Source organism: Molothrus ater, chromosome 6 (assembly GCF_012460135.2).
Source record: "Molothrus ater isolate BHLD 08-10-18 breed brown headed cowbird chromosome 6, BPBGC_Mater_1.1, whole genome shotgun sequence".
NCBI classification, from domain to species: domain Eukaryota; kingdom Metazoa; phylum Chordata; class Aves; order Passeriformes; family Icteridae; genus Molothrus; species Molothrus ater.
Window position 1 is genome coordinate 218,364 of NC_050483.2, and position 25,720 is coordinate 244,083.

The following is a 25,720-nucleotide window of genomic DNA, read 5'->3' on the forward strand; positions in this document are numbered from 1 at the left end:
GGGTTGCATTTTTTTTTTAATTATACGTATCAGTCACTGGAAACAGATGAGCAGGCTTGGCTGTAACTCTGAGAAGTGCATTCTGTGGCCTGAGGTCTGCACAAAGAAAGCAGTGTGCCTGCAAACCCTCGTGGCTGAGCTGTTTTTATCAGCTCACACACCTCAGCCTTTGGCAGCAAAGGCTGCAGGTAATCATTTCACCTTCTGGACGGACAGAACAAACCCAGTTCATATTACAGCTCTGCCAGCTGCTTCTGGTGTCAATGCAGCCATGGCTCAGCCCGAGCCTCCTTCTGGGCAGGAGCAGAACCATGGCTCTGGCTGGAGGAACTGCTCAATTGCTTGTTGGCAACACTGTACAGAAGCAGAACAATCAAACACAGAGTTAATTAGCAGGTTGCTAATTAAGAGAGCCTACCTGCTAATATAACTGCGTTTTTCATTGTGGGCCAGGTGGAAACAGAGGCGAGAAATCCTGAATTCTCACCCAGTGTTGGGAAAGGCACCTTTCAGCTTGGTAAGTGGCACAAGCTCAAACTAAAACAGAACGTGGGAGGGTGGCAGCCTGTCCAGCAAGGCTCTTCTAAGATGTTGCTTTGCTTATCCAATAATGTGGACAATATTTAACTGTTCTGTGTATCATTACAAACATTCTAGTCTCTTATACAATAAGTCCATTTCTTATTTCACTTCAGAATTTAACACGTTGCACAACCTTGCAGCTTGACTGCTGTCCTTTTCTACTGGAGGAATCAAATTAAAACCACACAACTTCTAAAAATTCAATTTGAGCAGCATGTTAGCCAATAGGAAGGCACTGGTTTATGTTGCACTTAGCCAGAAAACTTTTCTTAAAACCTACCAACAGCCCCTGGTACCTCTCCCCCACTCTGAGACTTGAACAGCGCCTGCACAGAGAGAACACAATAATAACTCTGTTGGGATGAAGGGAGGAGATCCATTTGGTAAAAGAGAGTTAACTATTACTGATTACTGTTCTAGTCTGAAACCTAAAGCTACTAAACATGAAACCATGGTAAAGCATCCCTTTAAACAGTTTCATATATTCAAAATACTTTATTGCTTTTATACAAGACCTTCCTGTTTCTATTTGCTTATTTGCATTTTCCAAAATACTTTTTGAAGGTTTGTTTTGTTTTGGGGTTTTGTTTGGTTTTTTGGGGTTTGGTTTGTTTTGTTTGAGGTTTTTTTGTTTAAGGATGGTACACAAATTAGTTGTCTGGAGCAGGCCATAGGAGATTACCTGAGTTACATGAACTGAATTACCCTCTCAAAATGTACATGTTAGCTATGCACACTCTGCCTTTTTTTGAACATATTTTAACTTGACCTTCAGGTAAAGTATGGCCTTACAGATTAAAACCATGCTCATGCTTTAACATCCTGTAGCTGTATAAACACACAGCTTGCACTTGTCATTTAAACAAGCTGTTAAATACATCCTCCTTCTTTAGGAGGATGCTTTTAAGAAGCATCAACAAGCACACAAGCTGTTTTGCAGTGCACTTCAGCACAAAATGGACAATTGAGGCACTCTTGTTTAAAACACTTGAAAAGATACAGGTGAAATGCATTTCACTGGCACATTTGTTCTACAATACTGCAAACATTGCCATCAACCAACACAACAGGACAGAAATTCTGCAGTAATTCAGGGCAGTGATTTGTTGAACAACCACTCCAGTACTGTCCTAGAAGTCCAAATGACTGAACACTAAATATGAACTTCTGAATTGTTGCGTTAACTTTGAAAGTTTTACTTAGAACTTGGATTTTTCATTTGAGCTACAACAGCAAATGTCACAGCAGTGTTTGTTCAAGGGACTAAGCCTTAGACAAAAATTTATTTTGATCCGCTGCAGTCAAGACACTTGCTGTATGCTGACTTACAGCATTCATTCCAAGTTCCTTAGCAAAACAAGCACAGATTTTCACATCACCATCAAACACATACTCCCGGAGGAGCTACTGAATTTCCACAGGAAGAATCCTGCTTGAATATTGGTACCAAAGCAGCAGGTAACAACTCTCTTTGTCTGTAACAAAATAAGCCTCCTTACATTTCATTAGTCTGTTCTAGCCCACAGCATTTTACCATCTTGTTTTTTCACTACAGCAGCATTGACGTACAACTGTGTCTCCTGGGCACCTGGCAGGGAGCACTTCTGTTCAGGAAATCACTTAGGTTTGACAAAAGGCACTTACCTTCTCAACAAGTGAAGCTGCAAGGATTCAGCATTACTGTCAGTGAGAAACTCTGTAAAAACTTGGATAGGATTTGTGATCCACAAAGTGTCAGAGTCAATGTGTGCCCTGAGCCTTTGGCACTGCCACCTCTCCTCCCAGCACTGTCCCAGCAGGTGGGTGACTGCCACACACACAGGGACAGGATGACTGGAGGCTGCCACGGGCTGCCTCCCTTCCTTGCAGGTCCAGCTGCATTCAGGGACCTCAGGAAACGCTCCCTGCAGGCCTGGGGCTCGCAGCAGACTGAAGTGATGGGAAAGGAATTCTTCAAAACAAAACCCTGGGTTATCAATCTAAAGGTTTGCAGCAAGCAAACTAATAAAGTAACACAGGTTTCCTACCTGGGTCTGAAGAGAAGCACACTGGTTGCCTTCAAAGCAGGACAGAGGTGTCTGCCACAAAGCTTCTGCTCCAGTCTCTCTTGTGTTCTCAAAGACCAGCCTCATAACTAAACTCTTCATAGATAATCTTCCCCCAGACTGTAAAATGTGGGGGTTTCTTGTAAATTGTTTCCAGTATTTTTAATATCTGCTGAGAAACTTGGCTTGCAAATACCCTTTTATCCAACTGAAGGAACAGTCAGTCTGTAGCTTTCTTGAATTTATTTTACTAGAAGTGTCCTATCCAAAGCCATCACTTAATTTCCGTTTGCTCTACCCAATAATCTGTCTATTCACATTAGGACAAGCAAAGTGAGATTGGTATCACATAATTAAAACTAATTAAATGGTTCCCCAGATCCTCATATGACGTGACAATGTGTGGTTTAGTCAAGGCATACTTGTTTTTGTTAAACCATTTATCTTTTTTTCTTAAGAAAAACATTTATTTGTCCTGAAAAAAGATATCTAAAGGATATTGAAAGGATTCATGAGAACATGAATGAGTGGTAGTTGAGAACTGCACAGGATTCTCAGGAAATCATCATAATGACTAGGAACTATTGGAGAAAATTAGGTGTTTTAAATGTTATTCAGACATGCATTTCAGATGAACTTTTGCTAAATGTTAGTTTTGCTCAATGTTATTTTTTTCTATTTAATATTCTAAGCTTAACATTTTCTAAGAGTTTGCTGCACTATCAAGAAAGCTTACAATATTGCCAAGAGCTGTATTCAGTACTGCTACTCAGACCAACTCCAGAAGTAAGGAGAAGCAGCTTCACCCTTTATTTGTCATTGCACCAAGCCACACCCTTGCTCATTTTTGGGGAATGCCAGGACTCCCCTCTCTCCTGATGCAAACTCATGTAGCAAATCAGCAGGAAAGAGGGAAAATTGAGAGTTCATGCTTGGAGTCACAGTCTTCTCTAAATCTCAGTTGTTAAATTCAGAACAAAGGGTCTTTTGGTCCTTCTTTTCCACCCATCTCCTCTGAGACAAATTCTGCTTTCAGCTGTAATCTTGAAATATCACTTGCACAGCCCTCTCACTGCCAAAGAGTTCATCCTCTGCTCAGCTGCTGCTCCCTGAAAAGCCCTGCAGAGTGCACACACAGGTGCCAGGGTGCATGGAAGGAGCACAGCACAAAGGAGAGCTGAGCAAGGAGGCTCAAAATCAGAAAATAACAGTTAGTGATGTATAAAGGTTTAGAGCTGAGACAATGTATATGGAACCTACACGTGCATGTAGAGTACTTCCTTGCTGATATTAAAGATCTGTGACAAGGTTTGGTTGCCTCTGTTTTACACAGGGGGATGATGCTAAGCACAGTCCACAGAATTTCCTCCTGTACTTCAGCTCTGGCCCAGCCTGGTCAGACAGAGCCAGACCAAAAGGCTGGGACAGACCCCACTGTACAGATCAGCCACTCAGTCAGGGCCTGCCAAACTGAAAGGTGCTGCTGCTCTTTCTGAAAAACACCAACTTGATCACCTTGGCAGGTTTCCTGTAGGGCTGGAAGGATAATTTTGGTGCAACACTCACATATCGTGTAGCTGTGTTGCAGTGGCACAGTGCAGAACACACCTAAGCCTGCCATGGGAGAAATTAAACCCAAGGTAATCCAGCCAATATTTTTTTGCCCAGTGAAAATATTTCAAACACTTACCCAAGATAAAATCTGCACAACCCCCCATGATGCTATAGAGTAAATGAACTCTGCGTACTTGGACACAAATGCACAGCTTTGGCCTTTCAAATGCTGTCATGCAGAACTTCTGTCCTTGAGAAGTTTGCCCTAAAAGGTCAAATTGTGATTCCCATTGCAATTAACACTGAAATTCCACTGACTTTGAGTGTGATGGGAGTCTTGGATCCAAGTTTGCTATTAAACTTTGAAAAGCCACCAGACTTCATAAAGACTTCAGAGCTGAAGTGGGTTGCCAGTTGCAGTAAATTATTCATAGGAGCTGGTTTATCATGTTGCAAAAAATTACACTTAGATGTTCAACTTAACACAAGATGATTATCTGAAGGATAAATTGCCAACTCCCCACTGTAAGCTTAGAGCAATACATACCAATTTTCAGGCTGAAAGCCATTTGTAATCCTTGTGGCAATGTTCCCAGATGAAATCACGCTGGAGACTGGTACATGTCTCTGCATTTATAATGAGCAAACTTAATGCTCACCACTAGCAGTATTTATTTGCTACTTTGCCTTTGGCATAATAACTGAGGGATAAGAAGCCTGATTTACCAGTGCTTTATTCCATCTTTGAACCATATTTTTTTCCAAATGAATCCATGAAGTCATTTATTGTCAGGATTAATATATTAACATACTAGGTCCAAAGTCTCATAGCAGATTCATACTTGACTGTAACTCCAGCCAAGGAGCAGTCTGATGGATTCCAGTAAATCCAGACTTAGCTCCCATTGCCTTTATTTGGCTGTTTGTATTGTTCCTGATTCCTATTCTGGCATTTCTTGCTACATAAATACATCAGAAAGAAAGAGCTTTCCAGCCCTGATTAGAAAATGCCCAACAGAATCCAAGTTCATTCTGAACAACACAAACATATACATCACTAAGATGAAAATCAAGTGTTTTCCCATTTATTATTCATGTAGGAAGTGGCAGAGGAGAGAGGCTGTGCTGTCCTGTAGCAACAGCATCTCTGTGTCCTGTGCTGCCCTAAAACACTGCTGAGGAAGGAAATACATGAGAACATGGACTGAGAATTATAGAAAGTTACTCCTAAGCCACAGGTGAACCCTCAGAAGATTCATGCTGGTTTTGGAGGCAGGTTTTCAGCCTGATGGTTCAACTTTAGAACCATTATGATGATACTGTACCCATGCTGAGGATCAATTAACTTGGAATCTTGCCTTAGTGAAGAGCTGACAGCTCTGGTATACCAAGTGTAGCAACACCTTAACTTAGATTTTAATGGTATTAAAGTGAGATTCACTATTTCACTTCAGTGTTTAGATTTGAATCTACTGAATTAAGGCACCAGCATACTGATTATTTGACCTACTTGCTCTTCTTCATGTCCATGCACTAATTAGGACCTGAACTCCAAGCAACAATATTTGATAGTAATAAAACCAAGGTGCTCAGAAACCTTAAATAATACACTGTGGTGCTAGAAATACATGCTTAAAATCACAAATATGTTAACATTTTGATAGAAAATAGACAGGTACTAAATGCCAGATCTTTTCTTTTTAATTTAAATTCATGAACACATATTGCAGTGGAATACTTAATTCCGTTTTTGCCTACTTTGGTATTCTGCATTGGTTTTATTTTAAACAAGCAGACAAAAATCCTATTAACTTAAGCTCCACTTTTTAAATTGAATAAAGCTGTCAATCATGGGTTTTATATATGCTCTCAGTATTTACTGCCATAGTTCTCCTAATTCTGGTAAGTACAGAATTAACAGGAACTGGATAAATTAAAATTTACTTGATTTGGTTCCTAATGTTTCTCTGGGTTTTGCTCGTTTCTCTGCACAAGATCTCTACATCTCTTCCACAAGACAAAAAAAAAAAAAAAAAACCCAACCAAAAAAACAGGGCAGCAAAAAAATCCAGGACCATTCTGGCATCTGTGTCCTGCTTTTTTAAAAACATGTTGTCTTATGGCTCCTGTGACTTGGACCTATCTGCAGTTTCCTTCACCCTTTCCCACTAACCTCTCTTTAACCTTCACAGTTTTCTTTGTGGATTCCTAAAGAATCCCATGTCTTTCTTACCCTGTTTTCTTTTCCTTCAACACATACTCACCAGGAAACAAACAGCTTTTGTTTCCATTCGCTGATGGACTGGTCCATCCTTTAAAGCAGAGCTGACTTCTAGGCAAATTAAAATCTGAGCTAGTTCACTGCCATCTGTGTATAAGCACTTGGTAACTCAGCATCAATAATCTAAAAGCAGGGTTTTTTACCTTTTCATAGCTAGACCTCCAGATTAGAATGGGCACAGTCATGTTCAGATAATTGTGTGTTTATATAATGCACATCTTCACCTTGAACCTCTTCCCAATCATCAAGTCTTGCCATACAGCCTATTTTTCCTGCAATAAAATACAACTTTTCCACTTAAAGTTGACCCTTGCTGGTTTCCTCGCTGATGTCAAGATTCATGCCCACTTCAAATCCCTGTATGCTTCCTAATGTCGGTTTCCAGGCTGCCTTTCTGAAAGGCAGTATCTTTCCTCTTGTTCTGTTTTCCACACTGCTTAAACTCACTTGTCTTCATTTTCAAAGCCCTTCTGAACCCTTCTCATGTTACTTATCAGCCAAGCAAGTATTACCAGCTTATGATCCAGCTCCTAATTGCCAGCCTTCACTGTTCTCTGCCCATTGCACAGAATTTCCCAAATGTTCAAAATGAAAAAAATAAAACAGTAATTTTAATTTTTCTGATTAATCCAAGAATGCTCTGTCAGTACCTCCTAGCATTCCCTTCTCCTCTCTCCCAGAATCTCCTGTTTCTAATACTCTGTTTGTAGGCTTTAGCTCTTCAAGTCAAGGGTGTACTGAGTGCATCAAGTCAAGGTTTCAAGTCAAGGGTGTATTGAGTGTATCAAGTCAAGGTTTTATTCTGAGGTTGTAGAGCACTTGATATAGAAGACATCTGGGTAATTATTGGAGTGCTTAGAACTGCAATAATAAGCATAACAATAAAAGAGATGCAGTGCCAGGGATGTATCATGTAGCTTACCACTCTTCAGAAAGTGGTTCTTCTAGTGGTATAACCTGAGAGTTTTCTAAAAAAAAATTTGTTATTTCTACCAGTATTATGTTTTCTAAACCAAATTAGATTAATTTTTTTGTCTACAAGGGATAAGTTAAGGCAAATTACAGCCAAATGCCACACCCTCTTAAGATGCTCTACAGCAAACACCTTGATCTCAAGGGTTTTGAAGTTCCTGCTTGTTTGTTTGAGGTTTTCAGTTTGTAGATTCATTTAGTTTTGCTTTGTAATCCAGCCCTGTCATGTTTAATTTTGTATGGCAGTGAGCAATGGCTGTGGATACAGAGCTCCTTTAATTCCTCTTGTGTTCCACAAGTGCTGTAATTTTTCATCATTTTGTGACAGGAACAAAGGAAGGTAGTTACTGTACAACTCTGGAAGAATCCCCAGCTCCCTACAGGTATAGCTTTACACATAAGCCTATTCTTTCTCCTGGCTTCACTTAAAGGAATCACAAATCTGTTTCTAAGATCAGATGAGCCAGTCTCACCCATTCTTAGAATCATGTTTGCATTTGATGTCAGTTTTCCAGAGGTACTACACTGGCAGCAACACATGCAAATTCAAGAAAAAAATTATCTAAAATGTAGTTACTTTTTGTGCTAAAGACAATAAAATAAAGACATTAAAACTTCTATGTGGAAGTGAACACATTTTAACCTAAGTTGTTTAGTGACAATCTCTCTTTTGTTTGTTTTTTTTTTAACTACTAGCAAGGACATATTCTTCCCCCACAGAGACACCTCAAAGAACAATACAACCACAAGAGTTCATCGGCCAGAGTTAAGTTTATAAAGTGACCCTCATGCAAGCACCTTTAAGAAGACAAATTGAAATGTCAAACCACCTGCAACCAAAGAATCCGCTTAGAGACTTCAGTTACAATGGCAATGCCAAAATTATTATGCAAATTAAAACTAAAATAATAACTTAGAACATCCCAGTGTGTCAGAGCACTTTGACAAAAGTGAAGCTCGGATGTTCTCACCTAGTCCCTTTAGCAGTGTTTCCTTCAGTAGCAGTTTTAACCTCCCACTCGACCTCCTAACCTCTGAAATAATTCTACTCTGAAAGTCTAATTGTGGATATTATAAAAGCTGGAACACGACCCTTCTGGAGACCCATAGGATGAGAAGCACCAATGGTGTGGAGCACTACCAGGGCTCCAACACAGTGAGGAGGGACAAAAGCCTCTGCAGTGCAGCAGAGGGCCTCAAACACCAAAACTAAAAGAATGAAAAAGAATTTCACTTTGTTCAAGCACAAGAATGTGAGAGAAACTCAGCACAGATGCACAGCAGTCACACAAACAATCTTCTTCAGTGTTTTGTCTCTCACCTGGTTTCAGGAATTGTCTTACAGCTGAGATACTGCCATTGGGGAACAACATCTTAAAGGCTTATTACTTGCAGGTACATTGTGCATTTCCATGCACAGAACATTCAGTGCTGCACTTTCAGTGACAAACAGCTGGTTTTGTATCAAGCTCCACCACTTGAGCTGCTCAGTGGGTACTTCTGCGGTCCTCTCCCAGGTTAGAATTAGTCACTTTTCAGAGTTCAACCTGGCACTATTTGCCTCAGGTTATCATGTCATACATGCCTACATTGACAGAAAAGACAAATACTATATGTAGCCTAGTTTCATGCTCAGTAACATTATTTTTAATCAACTATAATAAATGAGATCTCTGTCAGGTTTAGCTGCATGCTTTGTCATAATATGAATAAAATTTCAGACATCTGATGTCTGTGCTGTGATGTGCTTTTCTTTAAATGACTTACATGACTTAACAACCAACTTTACAACAGAGTATGGAGGAGAGCTTGAATTCTGCTGTTGCAGGCATGACTGATAACCACCAAAGCAAAGAGCACATTTACCACTTTTTGTTGATTATCTCTGTCATCAACAGATAAGCTTTTCTCTTTTTATAAAAGAACAAAGGCTTTCTTTCCCTTTGGGCTTGTGCTGAAGGGGGCCTGTGGTGTGGCTGTTCATCAGGCAGGGGTGAGAGGTGCAGCTTGGTGCAGTTTCCCTTTCATGGAGAACAAAGCAAAGTTACTCTGTTCCCATCTGGGCGCACTCAGGGGTATTTTTCGTCTTAAACCACATTAAGTCCATTAAGCTGAAGAAAATAATTTCTCCTATTTTAAATGGACAGCATCCAAATCCAAGCAAATCCTTAATCACAGTAGCCTACAAAAAGTAAAAATATTATGCCTTAGCTGTAGATAATGTATTTCAAGTAATAAAGCCTATCACTTCAACTGATTTGTTTCACTCTTTACTGTTGCTATCTCTCCATAGACTGACAGGAGCTCATGAAGTTTTATCCATCCCAACTGTATCCTAAATGAGAATTTCTTCCCTGAAATACTTTTAAGCTTTCCAAGGCGAGTGGAAAAATATATGTGCCTTACTAGAATAGGCACTTTCCCTGCCTGCCAAATGCCTTGAAAGACTGGCTCCACTCTTTTTAGGGTGACAGCAAATGACACTCAGAGAAAGAAGTCACACCTAAAATTTAAATGAGGATCCTGCACACTATGACCTCATGCAGAAGCTGGAGCTTCAATCCTGCCTGTGTTCATGAATAAATTGCCAAGTTCACAAGGCTCTGCAAGTCAGATTGAGATGTGTCTCGGGCTGGAATAGTGTGCTCATATCCCAGAGATTCCTCTTTTATTCTGCTCTTCCAGCACCCAAAAGAAGGGCAAAGAAAAGCATCACCTAATACATTTCTATCACTAAATGTACTTTTTGTGCTAATGGCATTTTTAATGGAAAGATGGAAAAGAAGAATGCCCCTAGAAGCAACTATACACCAAGATTTCTTACCATGAGTATTTAAGTCTTAAAAGATTTTCTGAACTAGGAACAAATAAACAAACAAAGCAGTTCAAAAAGCAGAAAAGTGCTTTGATGTCAAGGAGGACATTAATTCAACTGCCTGAGCTGCCTGCCTCAGCCAAGCACAGTGAGGGAATCCTTACTGTGCTTGGCTGAGTGAGCTTCACTTCTCTTACACCTGCAAATGTTCCCAACTCTGTGTTGTGCCCTTTGCACAAATCAGGCTGTAAACCTTGGCAAGAAATGAAACTGCAAATACTGTGATATGCAAAGGCATGTTGCTTAATAATGCAAATGGTAAGATATATCCCCCCATTTTCAATTAATTTCATTTAATTTCATTTCTAGGCCACTCAGTTATGCAGTGAAGGCTAGATATAAACTCAGGCCTTCACAGGCTAAGCAGAAGAGGCTCAGATTTCTGACTAGCAGCTTATCAGATGGATGAGGCAGCAAAATAAAACCAACAGCTCTAAACCCAGGATGTTTAAATGACCTTCAAGTACAACACTGAATAGCTAAAATAGCTCTGCTAAGCTCCAGGCCCCGAGATACCACTGGGCTGTGACGCTGAGCTGCCTTCAGCACCAAAGACAGATTATGTCAGGTTTTTCTCTGCATTTTCTGCATGCCTTTGGAGGTTTTATTTTAATATCTGAAGTAGATTATCCCATAACAGTATCAACAGGACACAGACTTAAAGAAAAGAAAAAGCCTGCTGTCTTGCTGTTTAGAATTAATACAAAAACTAGGCACATCAGTCACTCATAATTAAAAGTCACTGAATATTCACAATATAAATAATAGTTCTTTCAAGACTCTTTTAAGTAAATTAATTTTACAATATCCTTTTGATTGTTCTAAACCAACAACAATGCCTACTGTTAGCTTCTTAATTTGCATATGAATAGAAACACTAGTAAGGATTATTACAATTGTCTAGTGTACAATAAACTATTTAGTGATTTGTATTATTTTGTGCAGATTGTCCCTAAAGCCCAAATCTATGGCCCTACACAGGCCCTCTAGGGCTAGATGTTCCCTCAGAGGGCAAGGGCATGCTCTGGAGAAATATTGGTTTGGGATTTAATTAATAATTAGTGGAATGGAATTGTCCCCTCCTTCCCAGGGGACACTGGACCATGCCCACAGCAATGCTGTGCTAGGACACTGCCTTGGGGAGACAGCACCACTGCAGTCCTGCCCCATGTCTGCACCCCAAACTGTACAGAGAGAGGACAGTGACCCTCTCAATTCCTAGAGACAGCTCCAAGGCCCAGGCAGCCTGTGCAGGAGCTCAGCAAAGAGGCAGCTCACACCCTGTCCTTGTCCCAGCTGGGCTACTAGGACCTGGGATAGGAAATGAGTGTGGCAAAACCCCAGAAGAGCAGAGCTAGGTTTGACCCAAAACCACGCTAACTGTATCTAGCTTTTCCCCCAGACTCAACCAGACTGAAGTAAAGCACCAGATTTTTAGCCAACAAACTGTTGGTCCAGATCTCCCCTAGCTACACACCTGGAAGACTCAGCTACAGTCAGCTGCAAGTTATTCCTTCAGCGTGCTCCTTTCCCAGCCCACTGCTGGCAGCCTCCTAAGCAGAATCTCAGAGCAGAAATTTGTCAGTCTCCAGTACAACTCACCCTGTGACTTGCACCTGTCAGATTCACTGCAGGAAGACAGTGGAACAGGTAAAATCATACCACCCACAGTCTTGATGATTCAATATGAAATCTCTTTGCATGCTTCAAGCCAACAGAGCCCTTTCCTCATGATACTAGATTGCATCAGCCCTAAAAAAGGTGCCAGAAAATTTTGTTCCTTCAACAGCCATAGAACAATCTGGGAGATGAATGCGAAGCTGAGGTGACAGGCTACATCCTCATCTGAGATGCTGAATAACACTGATGTACCTGATCCTGGTACAGTGCTGAGCACTCTCTAAATAAAACTAACTTCACATTCTCTATGGCACATGGGACACCTGATTTACTCTCCTGTTGCACAAAGTATCTCTCAGACTTTTTTGCAGCTGCTTTACACTTAAAGCCTGATTTAATTATTATTTAATTAAACTCATTTCATAGCTGTTACCCAGGAAGCATTTCATTAGGCACTGACTGAAATCCTTGGGCCAGGCTTGCTGAAATTAGAGCTTTAGTCACTGTCCTGTCCTGTTATGCTTCATGATCAGCTGGGGGGCTCCATCCCCACTGCTGTTTTCACTGTTGACTCACTGCTGCCACTGTTTGGTACTGAAGATGAAACATTTCATTGGGTCATTCTATTTGGTTATAGTTACCTTATCTCTTTAATGCTTGGTTTGCTCCTTTAAAGAAGAGGTGTCAGAAATACCAGAGTTTCTTTTATATCTACCTCAAGTCTTGGAGAGCTTTTAGTCTTTTGGGGAAGTGATGGACCTGAGATCGTGGAACCTTTTTTCACCCCTGTCCAGACAACATACTTGTCTTGGAGTTGGCAAATTTGGGAAGAGATTGAATTATTTTCCCACACAGGGGACTCCTCTTGCCCAAGATGAACTGGGTTTCATCTGCATTTGTGGATAGAATGGGAAAATAAAGTATCATGAGATATTTTCCTTAAGCAGAGGAGTTGGACCAGATGGACTCCAGAGGTCCCTTCCCACCTCAAACATTCTGTGACTATGGGAAATAGTTTCCCATAAGAGCAAGGCTGAAAACTGCTGAAGAGCAACAAAGTTGGAGGGACAGGAAGAATCCTAAGAGGTAAATGTTTAATTAACAAAAAAAGTTAATCAGTATTGATGTTTAGAAGTCTAAACAGTGCCAAAGAAGCTGAAGTAAACATCTAACCTGATACAGTATCTGTAGGTGGTGTTGTTTCTCCTTAGTGACCTTTACTACAGCGTTATCTCAGGGAATATTGATCAAATTACAGAATTCCTTCAAATTTATGTGCAGCAAGCTGAGTCTGCAGAGGGCAGATTGAATTTACTTGAGAACACGTGACATAGGGTATTAGAAGATATTTGGAAGCCAGAAATGGGCGCTCTGCAGAATACAGTTACTCCATAATCATTAGGTGTGCTGAAAGTGGGGAAATTCGGTCCCTCAGAGGACTAACCACGTATGTCACACATCTGGCAGAATGACATGCAGCTCACTTGACAGCTGAGATTTAAATATGCCTTGAGTGCTCAAGAAGGTCCCAAGAGTCTCAGTCTATCTTTACGCAGACACTCACAGTGACTCTCATTACTATGATACTGAATTTCAAAATGCCAGCTGGGGAAAAAAACAACATGCTCCAAAAATGCTTAACACCCCCTCCCCCCAAATTCATAATTGCTAACAAGAATGAGGTTAAACTTGATGAGATGTTTAATTCAATGCAGTAGGTGAAAGGACTAAGTGTTGTGACTGCATTGGACACAAATAAATAAAATTATGATTGATAATAATTTGATAATTTGATCCAGCAGTGCAGACAGCACACAACCCTGAGATCAGCTGGTACCCAAAATATGTCCCATGTAAAGAAAACATGTGCAAGCACAATTTAACAAAGGAAACCTTTTTAGCACACTGTATCCCTCTAATGCAATGGTATTTGATAATTTCTATTTGAACAGTTGAAGATTTCCTTGCATAAAGACATTTAAGGACAAGTAAAAATTTTAAGGACTTGATTCTGTATTAATATAAAAGAGAAGATCAAATTAAACCCCCAAACCAACATGAAATTTACAGCTCTGATTTACCATGATCTAATTCTTCTATACTGAGTTTTGTCCCTGCCCTTTTGGTCGCAGACCTCCATCCCAAAGACAAAGCAGCACTATCTAAAAAATTCCAAGTTTAATGCAGTAACCTCAGTTTTATCTTTTTAAAATATTTATTTAAACCTCATGTTATTTTCACCAAAACTAGTGAGTTCATGAGCTGTGTTGCATTTTTAATTTCCAAACTGCCATTTGTGAGTCAGTCAATGCAGACTTCACAGTTCTAAGGCTAATTTGAGAGCTTGAAAGCACCAAAAATAACTGCTGAAATGGAATATGCATGCTGAACAAATCACTACGTCTTTAACACAGCAAGAGCAACAAAGCTCCAACGTCCACAATCAGTGCAGTTCCCAGCCAAAAACCCCCAAAGTTAATTCTGTAGTAACATCAGAATTACTTAAATGCTTTTCTCAGCTTTTCCACTTGATTGCTTTGAGCCTTTGTGGACAGCCAGCTGAGGAGACAGGCCTGGCATAACACAGCTATTGCTGTATAATTTGTGCAATCACACTTTAGGAGAAATAAAACAAAAAAAGAAAAGGAAAATTAATTCAAGAAATTCAACAACTATTTTTAAAGCTATACAGAAAAACACATTAAACCCCTACCCCCCAATTTCTTTAAAGGCACACCATTATTCATTCACTGTAACAAGCAAGTGTTATTTCTGAACCCTCTCAACTGAACCGGAATTCCAAGAAGCCCGAGCTGCAATTGCCACTAGGGAAGCTGAGGTGACAGGCTACATCCTACATGTCAGAGGATTCATGAGCCAAAAAGAATAATCCATTTTTCGCTCTGCTCCCCCATATGCCACAAACTCCATATTTCCATGTGCTTACCTCTAAGTGCAATGATTTGTATTGTATTAAATTATAGTTTACAGAGTTGTGTCAGCTTTGATGATGCCAACAATTACTTCCTGTGATGGCCACTGACCTGCTCTGACAGGAATATGCACCATATTCCTAATGGGCATCCAACTGGCTTTAATTTCTAGCCATTGGCTCTTGAAACCGCCCTAGATTAAAATCTCTACTATCCCATATTTTCTTTGGGAAAAATACATCCACTCTGTAAATGTATTCAGGTTTAGACTGAACTCAAATCTTGCTAAGAGCTAGTTTGATTGCTGATTTCAAATAAATTATCTGACAAACACAGCTCCTTCCTTGGCTTCCAAATCAATGCAAGATTTCTTTTTTCAGAGTTACTCATAAATATTCAATCAACATTTTATGTGAACAAATAATTTCTGACATTCTCTGTGCTTCCCAATTGGACAAATGCTGGTTAATCAGCAGGACAAAAAAAAAATCCCCTATTCACAGAAATACACCGTGGATACAATCATTCCATAAAATTTCTGCAAATAACCACACTCTGTAAGTGCAGAACAATATCAGGGAGAACCCAAGCTGAAGCTGAATTGCTGATCAGAATCTGAATGATGGCTATGGAAGTAATATGGCTCATGTAATTACAGAGGGAGTTAAATGTGCTTTCATGGGAACTGAATTTGGCCCATGAATTTTAAATGAGCCAGTGGATGACTTCAATTAATGGACTGACATAATAAAGTTATCAATAAAACTAAAGTAACTATAAAGTGAATTTTCCATCTATTGTATTAACTACCTTCTCTAATAGTTAATAACATAGTGTTAAGAATTTGAGAAACAAAAATCTGACCTTCAGAATTTCTGTCTGATGAAGTAACAGGAGACAGTGTAATATTAATCAAAAGCATGTTTAAATTGACAACCATCCCACAATTACTACATCATCCATCTCCAAGTGCTCTACACACACTCCAATAACTGTTAGTTTTATGCTGAATTTGGACTGTAAGCGACAATTGGTTTTAAAAACTCCTGATTGAAGTGCCAATTTGCAATGAGAAGAGACATCTTTAAAATATGGATAACTCCAGTAATAGCTACATAATATCTAACTCTGATCTATTTCAAATTAACACACTTACAAAATGTGAAATGCTCCCACAGTATTAGATTATGAGATTAGACTGCAGGTACCCAAAACAGCTGCTCTGTTTCTCCAAGAGTGTGAAATAAAGCCATTGCCAAATTAGCAAAGGAAAGCCCTTCCCTTCTTTTATGGTTGTATTACATCATCTCACACAAGAAATGCTCATTTGCAAAGAGGCTGAGGGAGAGCTCGGAGGAGGCAGCTCTGGGCCCCAAGATCAGGGCAGCAACCAAGCACTGCACAAAGTGGCAGCAGCCCCAAAACCATGACACTTTGAGTATTTTGGGGATGTGAGCTTCAAAGCCCTTCAGCACCAGCCCACAGCTCTGAATCCAAATCCAAAATCTAGCATCAGGCTTCTCATCTAGCAGCCCACCAATATTTCACCTCCACATTTTATGATATTTTAACCTGTTGAGATCAATTTGACCAAAACTAGCCTTACAAAAAAATCACTTGTTATAGCATAGCATAAGAAAAAAAAAAAAAGAAAAAGCCTGGAAATGTATGTGCATTTTTATTTCCTAGATGAGAACAGTTCTAAGCTGTTGTATAATATTCAGGGCAACAACTCTCATCTCTTCTAAATTAAAAAAGTACAAGAGAGCTTGAAATGCTCTGATAATTTTAAATTCTTAGGCACTGCAGTTGCTCTCGACAGTTTGTTTCAATTACATTTTCAATGCAGGAGTTTTTTTATTACAGATATTCTGGGCAAATTGCCTTAAAATGTAAACTAGGGAAGAAAGCTCTTACAGTGACCATGAGAAGCTCAATAATAATTATTTGAATAATATAAAATTCAAAAAAACCTATCAAAAGAGGGCATTACATAGCCTGGAAGTCAATTAATTTTATATTTTATTTGCCTTCTTCCTGCACCAGCCTCACCTATTTAACAAAATGCTGAATAAATTGCTTCTAGTCAAACTATAAAGACGCAGATATATGCTCCTCTCCTTCCATATCAATAACAGACATAGCAACTGTGGACAAGATATCCAAGAAAGATGATAAAGATGGATTTAGTTATACAGAAAGGCAACAGAATTCAAGATGAAGAGAATAACCCAAAGGCTGAAAGGCAAATGCAACATCTAAGCAATAGAGAAAACAGGCAAGGTAATGATAACATGACACACAAAACACAAAGTGAAAATACTTTATAAATTATTAAAACAAAATCTGTGAGGAACCTTCTGTTATGTATGTTGTGGAGGCCGGTGGCCCTACACACAAAGGGTCCATTATGGTTTCTTGGAGGGAGAGACCCTAAATTGGAAAAATCTCCCCTGTTCAAGGAAACTGAGTAGAGCCTCTCCCAGGATGCTTTGTTGTATACGCAAATATACCCCAGTTCTGCCTCCCTGGTTGGCCTGTTGGCCTCTCCGCCCCTTTTTCCTTATATGCATGTGCCCTAGAATGTTCCCCCTTCCCTGCTTACCCATTGGCCCCTTCTGCTGCAGTGTCCCGCCCCTTTACCCTATTGGCTGCCACCCCTTGTCCCGCCTCTGCACCGCCCTGAGCCCTCAGCCCGTTGGCCCTGATGCTGTGCTCTGCCCCTGGCCCCCATATTTAACCCTGGAGCCTGGACTGTTGTTTTGTGTTTGTCCTCGGTCAGCTTTGTGCGTGGCTGGAATAAAGCTCCTCCTGGGAACTCCACACAAAGACCTTCCCACTTCTTTTGTTATTAGTGAGCCTACAAGAGCTGCTGGAAGCATGTGCTGGAGTGGGGGTGTGTGAGTGATAGTGTGTGAGTGTGAGAGATGGTGTGTCTGAGAGTGATGGTGTGTGCCTGTGCCTATGGTGTGTAAGTGATGGTGTGTGTGTGCTGCAGTGATGGTGTGTGCCTGTGCCTGTGATGGTGTGTGTGTGAGTGATGGTGTGTGCCTGTGATGGTGTGTGTGTGAGTGATGATGTGTGTGCTGCAGTGATGGTGTGTGTGTGTGTGAGTAATGGTGTGTGCCTGTGCCTGTGGTGGTGTGTGTGTGATGGTGTCTGCCTGTGCCTATGATGGTGTGCCTGTGATGGTGTGTGCCTGTGATGGTGTGTGTGTGAGTGATGGTGTGTATGTGAGTGATGACGTGTGTGCTGCAGTGATGGTGTGTGTGTGTGTGAGTAATGGTGTGTGCCTGTGCCTGTGATGGTGTGTGTGTGATGGTGTCTGCCTGTGCCTATGATGGTGTGTGAGTGATGGTGTGTGAGAGTGATGGTGTGTGTGTGTGTGATGGTGTGTGTGTGTTCCTGTGCCCCCAAGCAAGCGGCTCCGTTGCTGGATTGTCCTGGAAGGTCGTGGCACCGCTGCCTCTCGCTCGACTGCCAATGGGCTGGTGGCTCACGACACTACAGCATCATCAACTAACCAGTTTTTCTTAAAAGCAATAAATAAAAATCCTCCCAAAAACATCACACAGCGAGAAAGTCCCCAGTCTAAGCCATGTGGTCCAACAGAGGGGAACAGATACGTTAATTGATTAATTGAATAATCCCACTGTCTCTCCACAGGAGCATCCCCTGTCGTCCCAGGGTGGTGCTCTGAGCACTCCACAAGCTCCCTCACTACTATTTTTTGCTGACACAATGCATTATTCTTTTCTGCAGTAATGTGATGAAAGCTGAGTTTATCAAGTCTAGGTAAATTCCATCAGATTTTTTTGCCAGTTGAAGTTTCTATTATCTCTATGGAAATCCTGCTTTACTCGGCAAAAGCTGAGGAACTGAATGTCTTTGATAGCATTTTCTGAGTACCCTTCTGACATTGCTTCTGATCAGCATTTGAAATTTTTCCTCCCATTAAAGGCTAACTTATGCCTCTCTATCTTTTCAGCACATCTTCTAATATACGGAAAATTGCACCAGTACCTCTACTGTAAAATATTAAATAGATCTGCTATCATAAAAGAGCTCTTATCCATTCTCTAAGATGAGCATTTCCCTCTTACTTAGAAGAATGGATGAGTGAACAGATACAGCATATTACAGACAACTGCTCTTATTCCTGTTACATTTTGTGGTTGGGGTTTTATTTGCTTTTTCAAAAACATGTCTTCTGTGGCACTGGACAAGCTATCTTTGACTCTCCTGCTGCATCTATCTGCTTAAAGGGCTTAAAGGAGCAGTCATTTCTTAATCAGAAAAATACTTGGCCTTTTTTTTTTTCTTAGAGCCTTCTTGGCTCTAAGTTCTGAATTCAAGTTCTTAATACTCTTCCTCACAGCACTTAAAAGAATTGAACTACTTTTTGAATTCTTGTTTTTTCACTTCAGGTCAGGTCCTGAAACCTCAACATCAAGATTAGTGCTTTAGCCAGATCACTAATTTCACCTTACAGTGGTATTTTCCTTTTTCATTATTCATGCTCACCTTCAGCAGTAAGCCTATACACTAGGGAAGGATACAGATTTCAGAAGCATATAAGACATTTTAAAGTTCTTTTTCATTCTAGACCATTCTGTTGAAACAAAGATAAAATTTCTTCAAAACAAAACCATTTCTCCAAGGCTACAAAAATTCTATATGCTTCCAAATGAGAAAATCAATGTTACTCTTAGGAAAAAAAAGATTATTTTTCAACTCTTTTATTTCGCCATGGTTGGAGTTTCAATTCCAAGTGATCAGTTCTCTCAATTCTCACAGGTACACGCAATGTTTTCACACTATGGTTTTGAACACAAAAATAAATAAGCAGAAATATCCATTCCATTATTTTCAAATTGAGGGATGTAAAAAATATTACCTCTGATACAGAATAATGCAGTTCTACAGCTTTTTCCCTCTGCTTTTGTTTTCAACCAGTGAAGTGTAACATACAAAAGACCTATCCAGGTCTGTAAACCTGAAGAAGGACCACTTGTGCTGATTCTTTTGAATTCCAGTGTCTTTTACCCTCTGAACAGAGAATGACATTCATTATGTCTGATACTTTCATAAAATGAAGAGGCAAGTTGGTCTCTGTCCTATTAGTATAAAGACTCTTATTCAGTTGCAAAATAAGAGTGTGCAAATCCCTCAGACCCATCAGATCCGCACTCAAAAGCTACAAATTCAACACCCCTGATCTTTACCTGCAATGAAAAACTCTCTTATTAAGGCTGGAAAAGACTTTTAAGATTGAGTCCAACTGCAAAATTAATGCTACCACAGCAAGTACGGAAAAAAATCACTCATGGCAAAAGGCTCAGTATAAAACTGCTCCAAACCCAGGAATCAGATTAACAGGTTTTCCCTCTGAAACTTTGCACTGAAGAAAATAATGAGAATTTGGCCAGATTCAAACTTAAGGAAAAAATACTAAAAAAAAGAAAGTATTATATAATGTGAAATATCTTCATCCATAACACATCCCCAGGAACAAAGCGTTGCACTGCCTATGCTAGGCCAATAAGGACTGGCTGGTTTTGGAAGCCTTTGAAACTTCTCTGTAGCTCCCTGATGTACCTGATGTCATATATTCTAAAGAGACTGCAGCTTTGAATTAATCTTCTCAGGTATACATAGGAAAACTCAACTTTGAAAAGGATTGCAAAAAACTAACACGAGATTTTGCTTCCCTTGCAAACAAGGTCACAATTCCTATTAACTTTACTATGATCAAAACCAGGATTTATGCACTAAAAGAAATCAGCAGAAATATAAATAAACTTAATAAACTACTCAGCAGGAATGTCTTACATAAGACATTAATTGCTACAACAATTTACAGAATATGTTTAAAATAAAAAATATAATCTAATAATGCTGATAACCATGCTTGCCAGGCAGTTTCACTGACTCTCTACATTATCTTCTATTACCTGGGCCTCTACCAAACCAAGCAACCTAGATTTGGCGGGGGTGGGGGGGAAGGCTATTTATTGTGGAAAAGCATCCTTGTTCCCAGAAATCAAGCATGTACATAAAAGTTTGAGTTAGGCCCAATGCTTAGATCATTCCACAAGAGTTCATAAAAAAGGCAAAGGACAACTTGTAGGACAACATCAGCTGGCAGTGCTGTCAGATGCTGCCCCCGGAAGAAGAGGAGCACATACCCTGGGAGTCAGACTGCCCAGCCAGGCTATTCCCCATGCTGTGGGAATAATAACAGACTCACTTTGGCTGGACAAAGAGAGCAGTGTGCAAATCCCTCAGATCCACACCCAGAAGCTAAAAATTCAACACCATTGATCTTCACCTGCAATGAAAAACTCTCTAAGTCTGGAAAAGAAGATTCAGATCATCCAGTCCAACTGCAAACCCAACACTGCCACAGCAAGGACTTGCTCTGTTCATGGTCTGACTGCTCACTGAAAAAGTCCCTAGCCCAAGATAGAACTGGATGGTTTGTAGAGCTCAGGTCTGTACAGCTCAGTTGGTAGAACATGAGACTCTTAATCTCAGGGTTGTGGCTCTGAGCCCCATGGTGGGCGCCAGCTGCAAGACTGTTGTGCCTGGCGGGGCTGTTCAGGTCCACTCCAGCTAGCTATGGAGCCCAGCCCACACGATGGACAAAAGGCAAAAGACGACAACTGCTCTTCTCCATGCAGGGACAAATGTCCTCAGTTTATTGACTTGATAGGAAACACCAGATCAGGCAACCTCCCAGACAGAACAGAGAGCGTCCCCTTCCCGCGGGGGGATTTTGAGCAGAAGGGAAGGGGGGCAGAGGAAGGGGGCAACAGCCAATGGGATACAAGTGAGGAGGGGCGAGGGAAGGAGTAAACCAGGGAGAGACCACCAACACTGACACTTGGGGGTGGAGGGGGAAGGGGAAGACCACGTGGTGGTAGTATACAAATCATGTGAACAGTGCAAATTACCAAACACCCAGTGCAAACAACTAAATAATTATTTAGTGCAATACAACAGCCCTCTGCGGGTCTGCACACATGAAAGGATCATCCTCAAGGAAATGATGCCCCAGCTCAGCCTAACATGTCAGGAAGAAGTGGTGCTGTCAGGTCAGGCTGCCCTGTACACAGCTGCTGAATGCATCGAACATTTGCCTCAAGACAAACGTGAACTGCAACCCTGAGTTTTCATGTAACTGAGAGCTGTTAAACAGCTGCTGTGCTCCCTTTTACTGCCTATAAAAGGCAGCCTGAAATGTTTTTATTGTAGACACTTCATCTTCAAGGCAGTGATTTTTCAACTCTGAAGGGCCAGTCATTGATCCATCTGCAGGTTTTGTTGTTTTCTCCCTTATTCCCTGACAGTCTGCATCTGTTGCATGTCAGGCCTTCTAGTAAACTATTTTCTTGCACTGAGTCTCAGTTTGGAATGATTATGTGTTTTACACACACACTTAACAAACTTATAAATAACAGAAGATATTTTTCTGAAATGTATGAAAAATATCTGTGTATGAACAATCACCATGCTAAGAGAGTTGATAGAAGAAAACATAGCTTTTATAAAAATATATATTAGAAACACTTTAAAAGAAGCATTCATGAACCATACAAAAAGAGTTTAGAAGTTTCTGGGAGTTTTTTGCAACTACTCCTGTTGTGTTGTGTTATTATGCACCCCCAGTTTAAGCTGGAATGTTCTGTTACCCCCTTTTTCTGTATAATGGTTCTGTCTGGAATTCCCCCTCTTTCACAGTTATCTGTCCATCACCCTGGAAACCTGCGCCCTTTCTGTCACCCCCAAATACCCCCCTTTTATCCAGAAACTTCAGTGCTATACATGGAATTATTGGGCCGGGGACGGGGGTCCCACCTTGAGCTCTCTCGGTTGGTTACCCGTCTTGTCTCTCTGAAAAGCCCGCGCTCACCGTGGGCGCCCATTCGCTGCCTGTCTGAGCTCACCCCCTCCCGTTTCTCCTATATAACACGTGTATTCCCTCCCCCTGCCGCCCTTCGGTCCGGCGGCTTCCCCTGGGTGTTACTCCGTGTTCTGGAATAAAACCTGGACTGGTCGGGGGACGCTCTCCCCATTCCCTGTCTGTTGGTACCGTGCCTCTTTATCTGCCTCTGGCAGAGCTGACCTGCCGATCCGGCGTGTCCCTGTCGACGGAGCGGCTCCCACGTGCCGAGCCGAGAAACCGCGCACTCCTCCCGCTCCGTCTGCTGGCTGGCGTGGACGGCGGCTCAGGCAGGACTTTTAAAGTCACGGCTACCACAGATTTTGGCGCCCAAACGTGTGGCACGTTTGTGTTCTCTCGGCACTCGCGGTGCCGGTAACCGCCTCGTCGAAGAGAACCGCGGAACCCGCGTTCCGAGACAAACAGTCCCAATTAGTCGCAAAATCCCCCCGGGGGCGAATTCGGCGGTGTTTTAGCACACTGTACTACCCGGGGACGGGATGGCAGCTCCGAAGCACTTCAGGAGTCATCCCGGGACAGGACACCACTTCAGACGTTTTTTTTTTGCCCTCGCTGGAATTCCGTGAGTCTTTTTCTCCCCCATGTCCTTTTAACCCTTTTATTCCTCGTTGCCCTGGGCGGGCAGAGGCAATTTTCTTCTTTCCTCGGTTGCGCAGCCACTCTCTTTTCAGACAGGGGCCAGCGTGGAGCTCTTCTTGATTTCTTTTTCCTTTTCCTGAAGTGGTGGGTGGTTTGAGCTGCTCTTAACATCTCTTTTGCAATGGGTGCAAAGCAGTCAGCAGCTCAAAGGAGAGCCTTTATCCAAGTTGGGGATATCCTTGTTGGGGGGGGGGGGGTTTCATATTCCAAAAAAGGAGTTGAAAAGGTTAATAAAATGGCTGTTTTCTCAATTTCCTGAAGTTTCCACTGACCAATTAAATAATTATAGTTTTTGGGATCTTATAACTAAGAAATTACCCGACTCTGTAAAAAATGGAGAGACAAAACTGGCAAAAATCAGCTTTTGGTCCTCCCAAGTTAAAACGTTGTTAAAATCAGGTTCTAAATTGAGAAAACAGTCCTCTTCGAGTTTGCAACCCAGTTCTCCCTCTAACCCTGATCCTAGCCCTTTTCCCTCCCCTGCCTGTCCTAATACTGGGATTCTGAGAAGAGCAGCTCCCTCCAGCAGGGCGCGGGATGGTCATCTTTCCCCTGGCTCTTCTCAGAAATCCCAGTCCCCCTGCCCTAGCAGTCCTGGCCAGACTCTTACGGGATCTTTTCCTTCTCCCTTTCTCCCGGTTCCCAAATCCCCAGTTAAAACCTCTCAAGTTCATTTTCAGCTCCCCTCCCAAGATGGCTCCTGCGGAGCACAAGATAGAGGGGGCCACATGGCTTTTCCCGTCCTTTTTCCATCTTCTCCCCACAATCCTTTTCAGTCAAGAAAAAACCCTTTCCTCTCTCCAGACTCCTCCCAACTTCCCCCCCCCGCCCCCATCAGCACCTCCCCTTTCTCCTTCCCCTCTCTACCAGCAATCCCCGCCCACCGACTCCTCCCTTGGGGCGGCACCTTCGTCATCTGAAGCCCCCGCCCAGTCCTCGGACAAGTCCTCCAGCCACTCCCCCTCCCCTCCCCCTTCCGGTTCCCACGCTCCCTCTTCCCGTTCCCACGCTTCGGCATCCGGCGGGGGCGGCGAAAGGGACCCGGGATCCGGAGCCGGTTTCCATCCCATCAGTGGCTCCGGTCTCATACCACCCTAAGGGGGCGGGAGGAACCCAAGCCCAGTGGACTCCCTTTCCCCACCACCAAATTAGAGAACTCTGCAAGGCCCAAAAGGATTTCTCCCGGGAGAGTGAATACTTCCGGGGGATTCTAAGGGCCACTTTAGCAGGAATGGAAGTCACTCCCTATGACTTCCGAAACCTTTTCTCATGCCTCCTCAACCCCACTTAATATGAGATGTGGGAGGCGGCATGGAGAAGGGAGGTGGTTGGGATCCTTCCCTCTTTGTGGGTGAACCCCCACACGAGGCTCGATCATAATGGTGAAGGCGTCTCGGTCGAACACCTGTGTGGGGAGGGAGTTTTTGCTGACGGGCAGTTCCAGGCCAGAGTCATCCAGCCTGAAGTATTAAGGGAGAGGCGGAGAGCAGCAGAGAGGGCTTTTTTAAGGTTACCATCGGGGGTGCCCCAAATTTCCTATTCAAAGATCACGCAGCAAGCTGACGAGCCATTCATTCTTTTTGTTGAGCGTCTCCGGAAAGCCATTGAATTGCAGGTGCAGGGGGAGGAGACCAGGAAAGAACTCCTGAAGGAAGTGGCCTCCACCAGTGCCAATCCAGCCTGCAGGGATGCTATCTTGAGCCTGCCACTGGACCCTCCTCCAACCCTGCAGCGGATGCTGGAGATCTGCGCCCGCAAAGTCTCCTTGGCTTCCGGGGACCTTGACCCAAGGGCCCAACCACCGCCCAGACGCGTCGCTGCTGCTGATACCTGGGATGCCACTCCAGGTGACCCTGCTCCTGCTTCCCAGATGAGCCATCCACCGCCATCCAGTACCCCTGGGCCGGTCCACAGGAGGACTTCCCCCTGCCATCTGTGTGGGCAGTTAGGGCATTGGATGCCTGACTGCCCCCTGTGGAAGTAGTTTTATGAGTTTAAAAGAGGGCAGGGACTTCGGGGGAACACCCCACCAAAAAACTAGGAGCTGAGCGCAGTTCCCCCCTGCGTACAGAAATAAATAAGGCGGGTTCAACATCATTATGCAGGGAGGGGAAAAAGGGAAAACCGCCTGCCACCTCAACCAAATGTGACTTTTTTTTACTGGACTTGTCATGCTTATCATGCCTCTGACCTATGCCTATTCTAACCACCTTTTCCAAAATTGAACCTTTCAGGCTGCAGCTGACAGAGCCA

The 25,720-nt window shown here is 42.2% G+C and overlaps 1 protein-coding gene across 3 annotated transcripts in view; it reads right to left on the reverse strand.

Moving 5' to 3' along the window:
- Positions 1-25,720, reverse strand: part of GALNT18 (polypeptide N-acetylgalactosaminyltransferase 18) — a 230,976-nt gene that overhangs the window by 20,253 nt on the left and 185,003 nt on the right. Inside the window, exon 11 of one of the 3 annotated variants that reach the window (XM_036383367.2) lies at positions 2,610-2,747. The exons of the other annotated variants lie outside the window; for them this stretch is intronic. Coding sequence (XP_036239260.1) covers positions 2,610-2,747 — 138 coding nt within the window. The remainder of the gene's footprint in view (positions 1-2,609; positions 2,748-25,720) is intronic. 3 annotated transcript variants of the gene reach the window in all.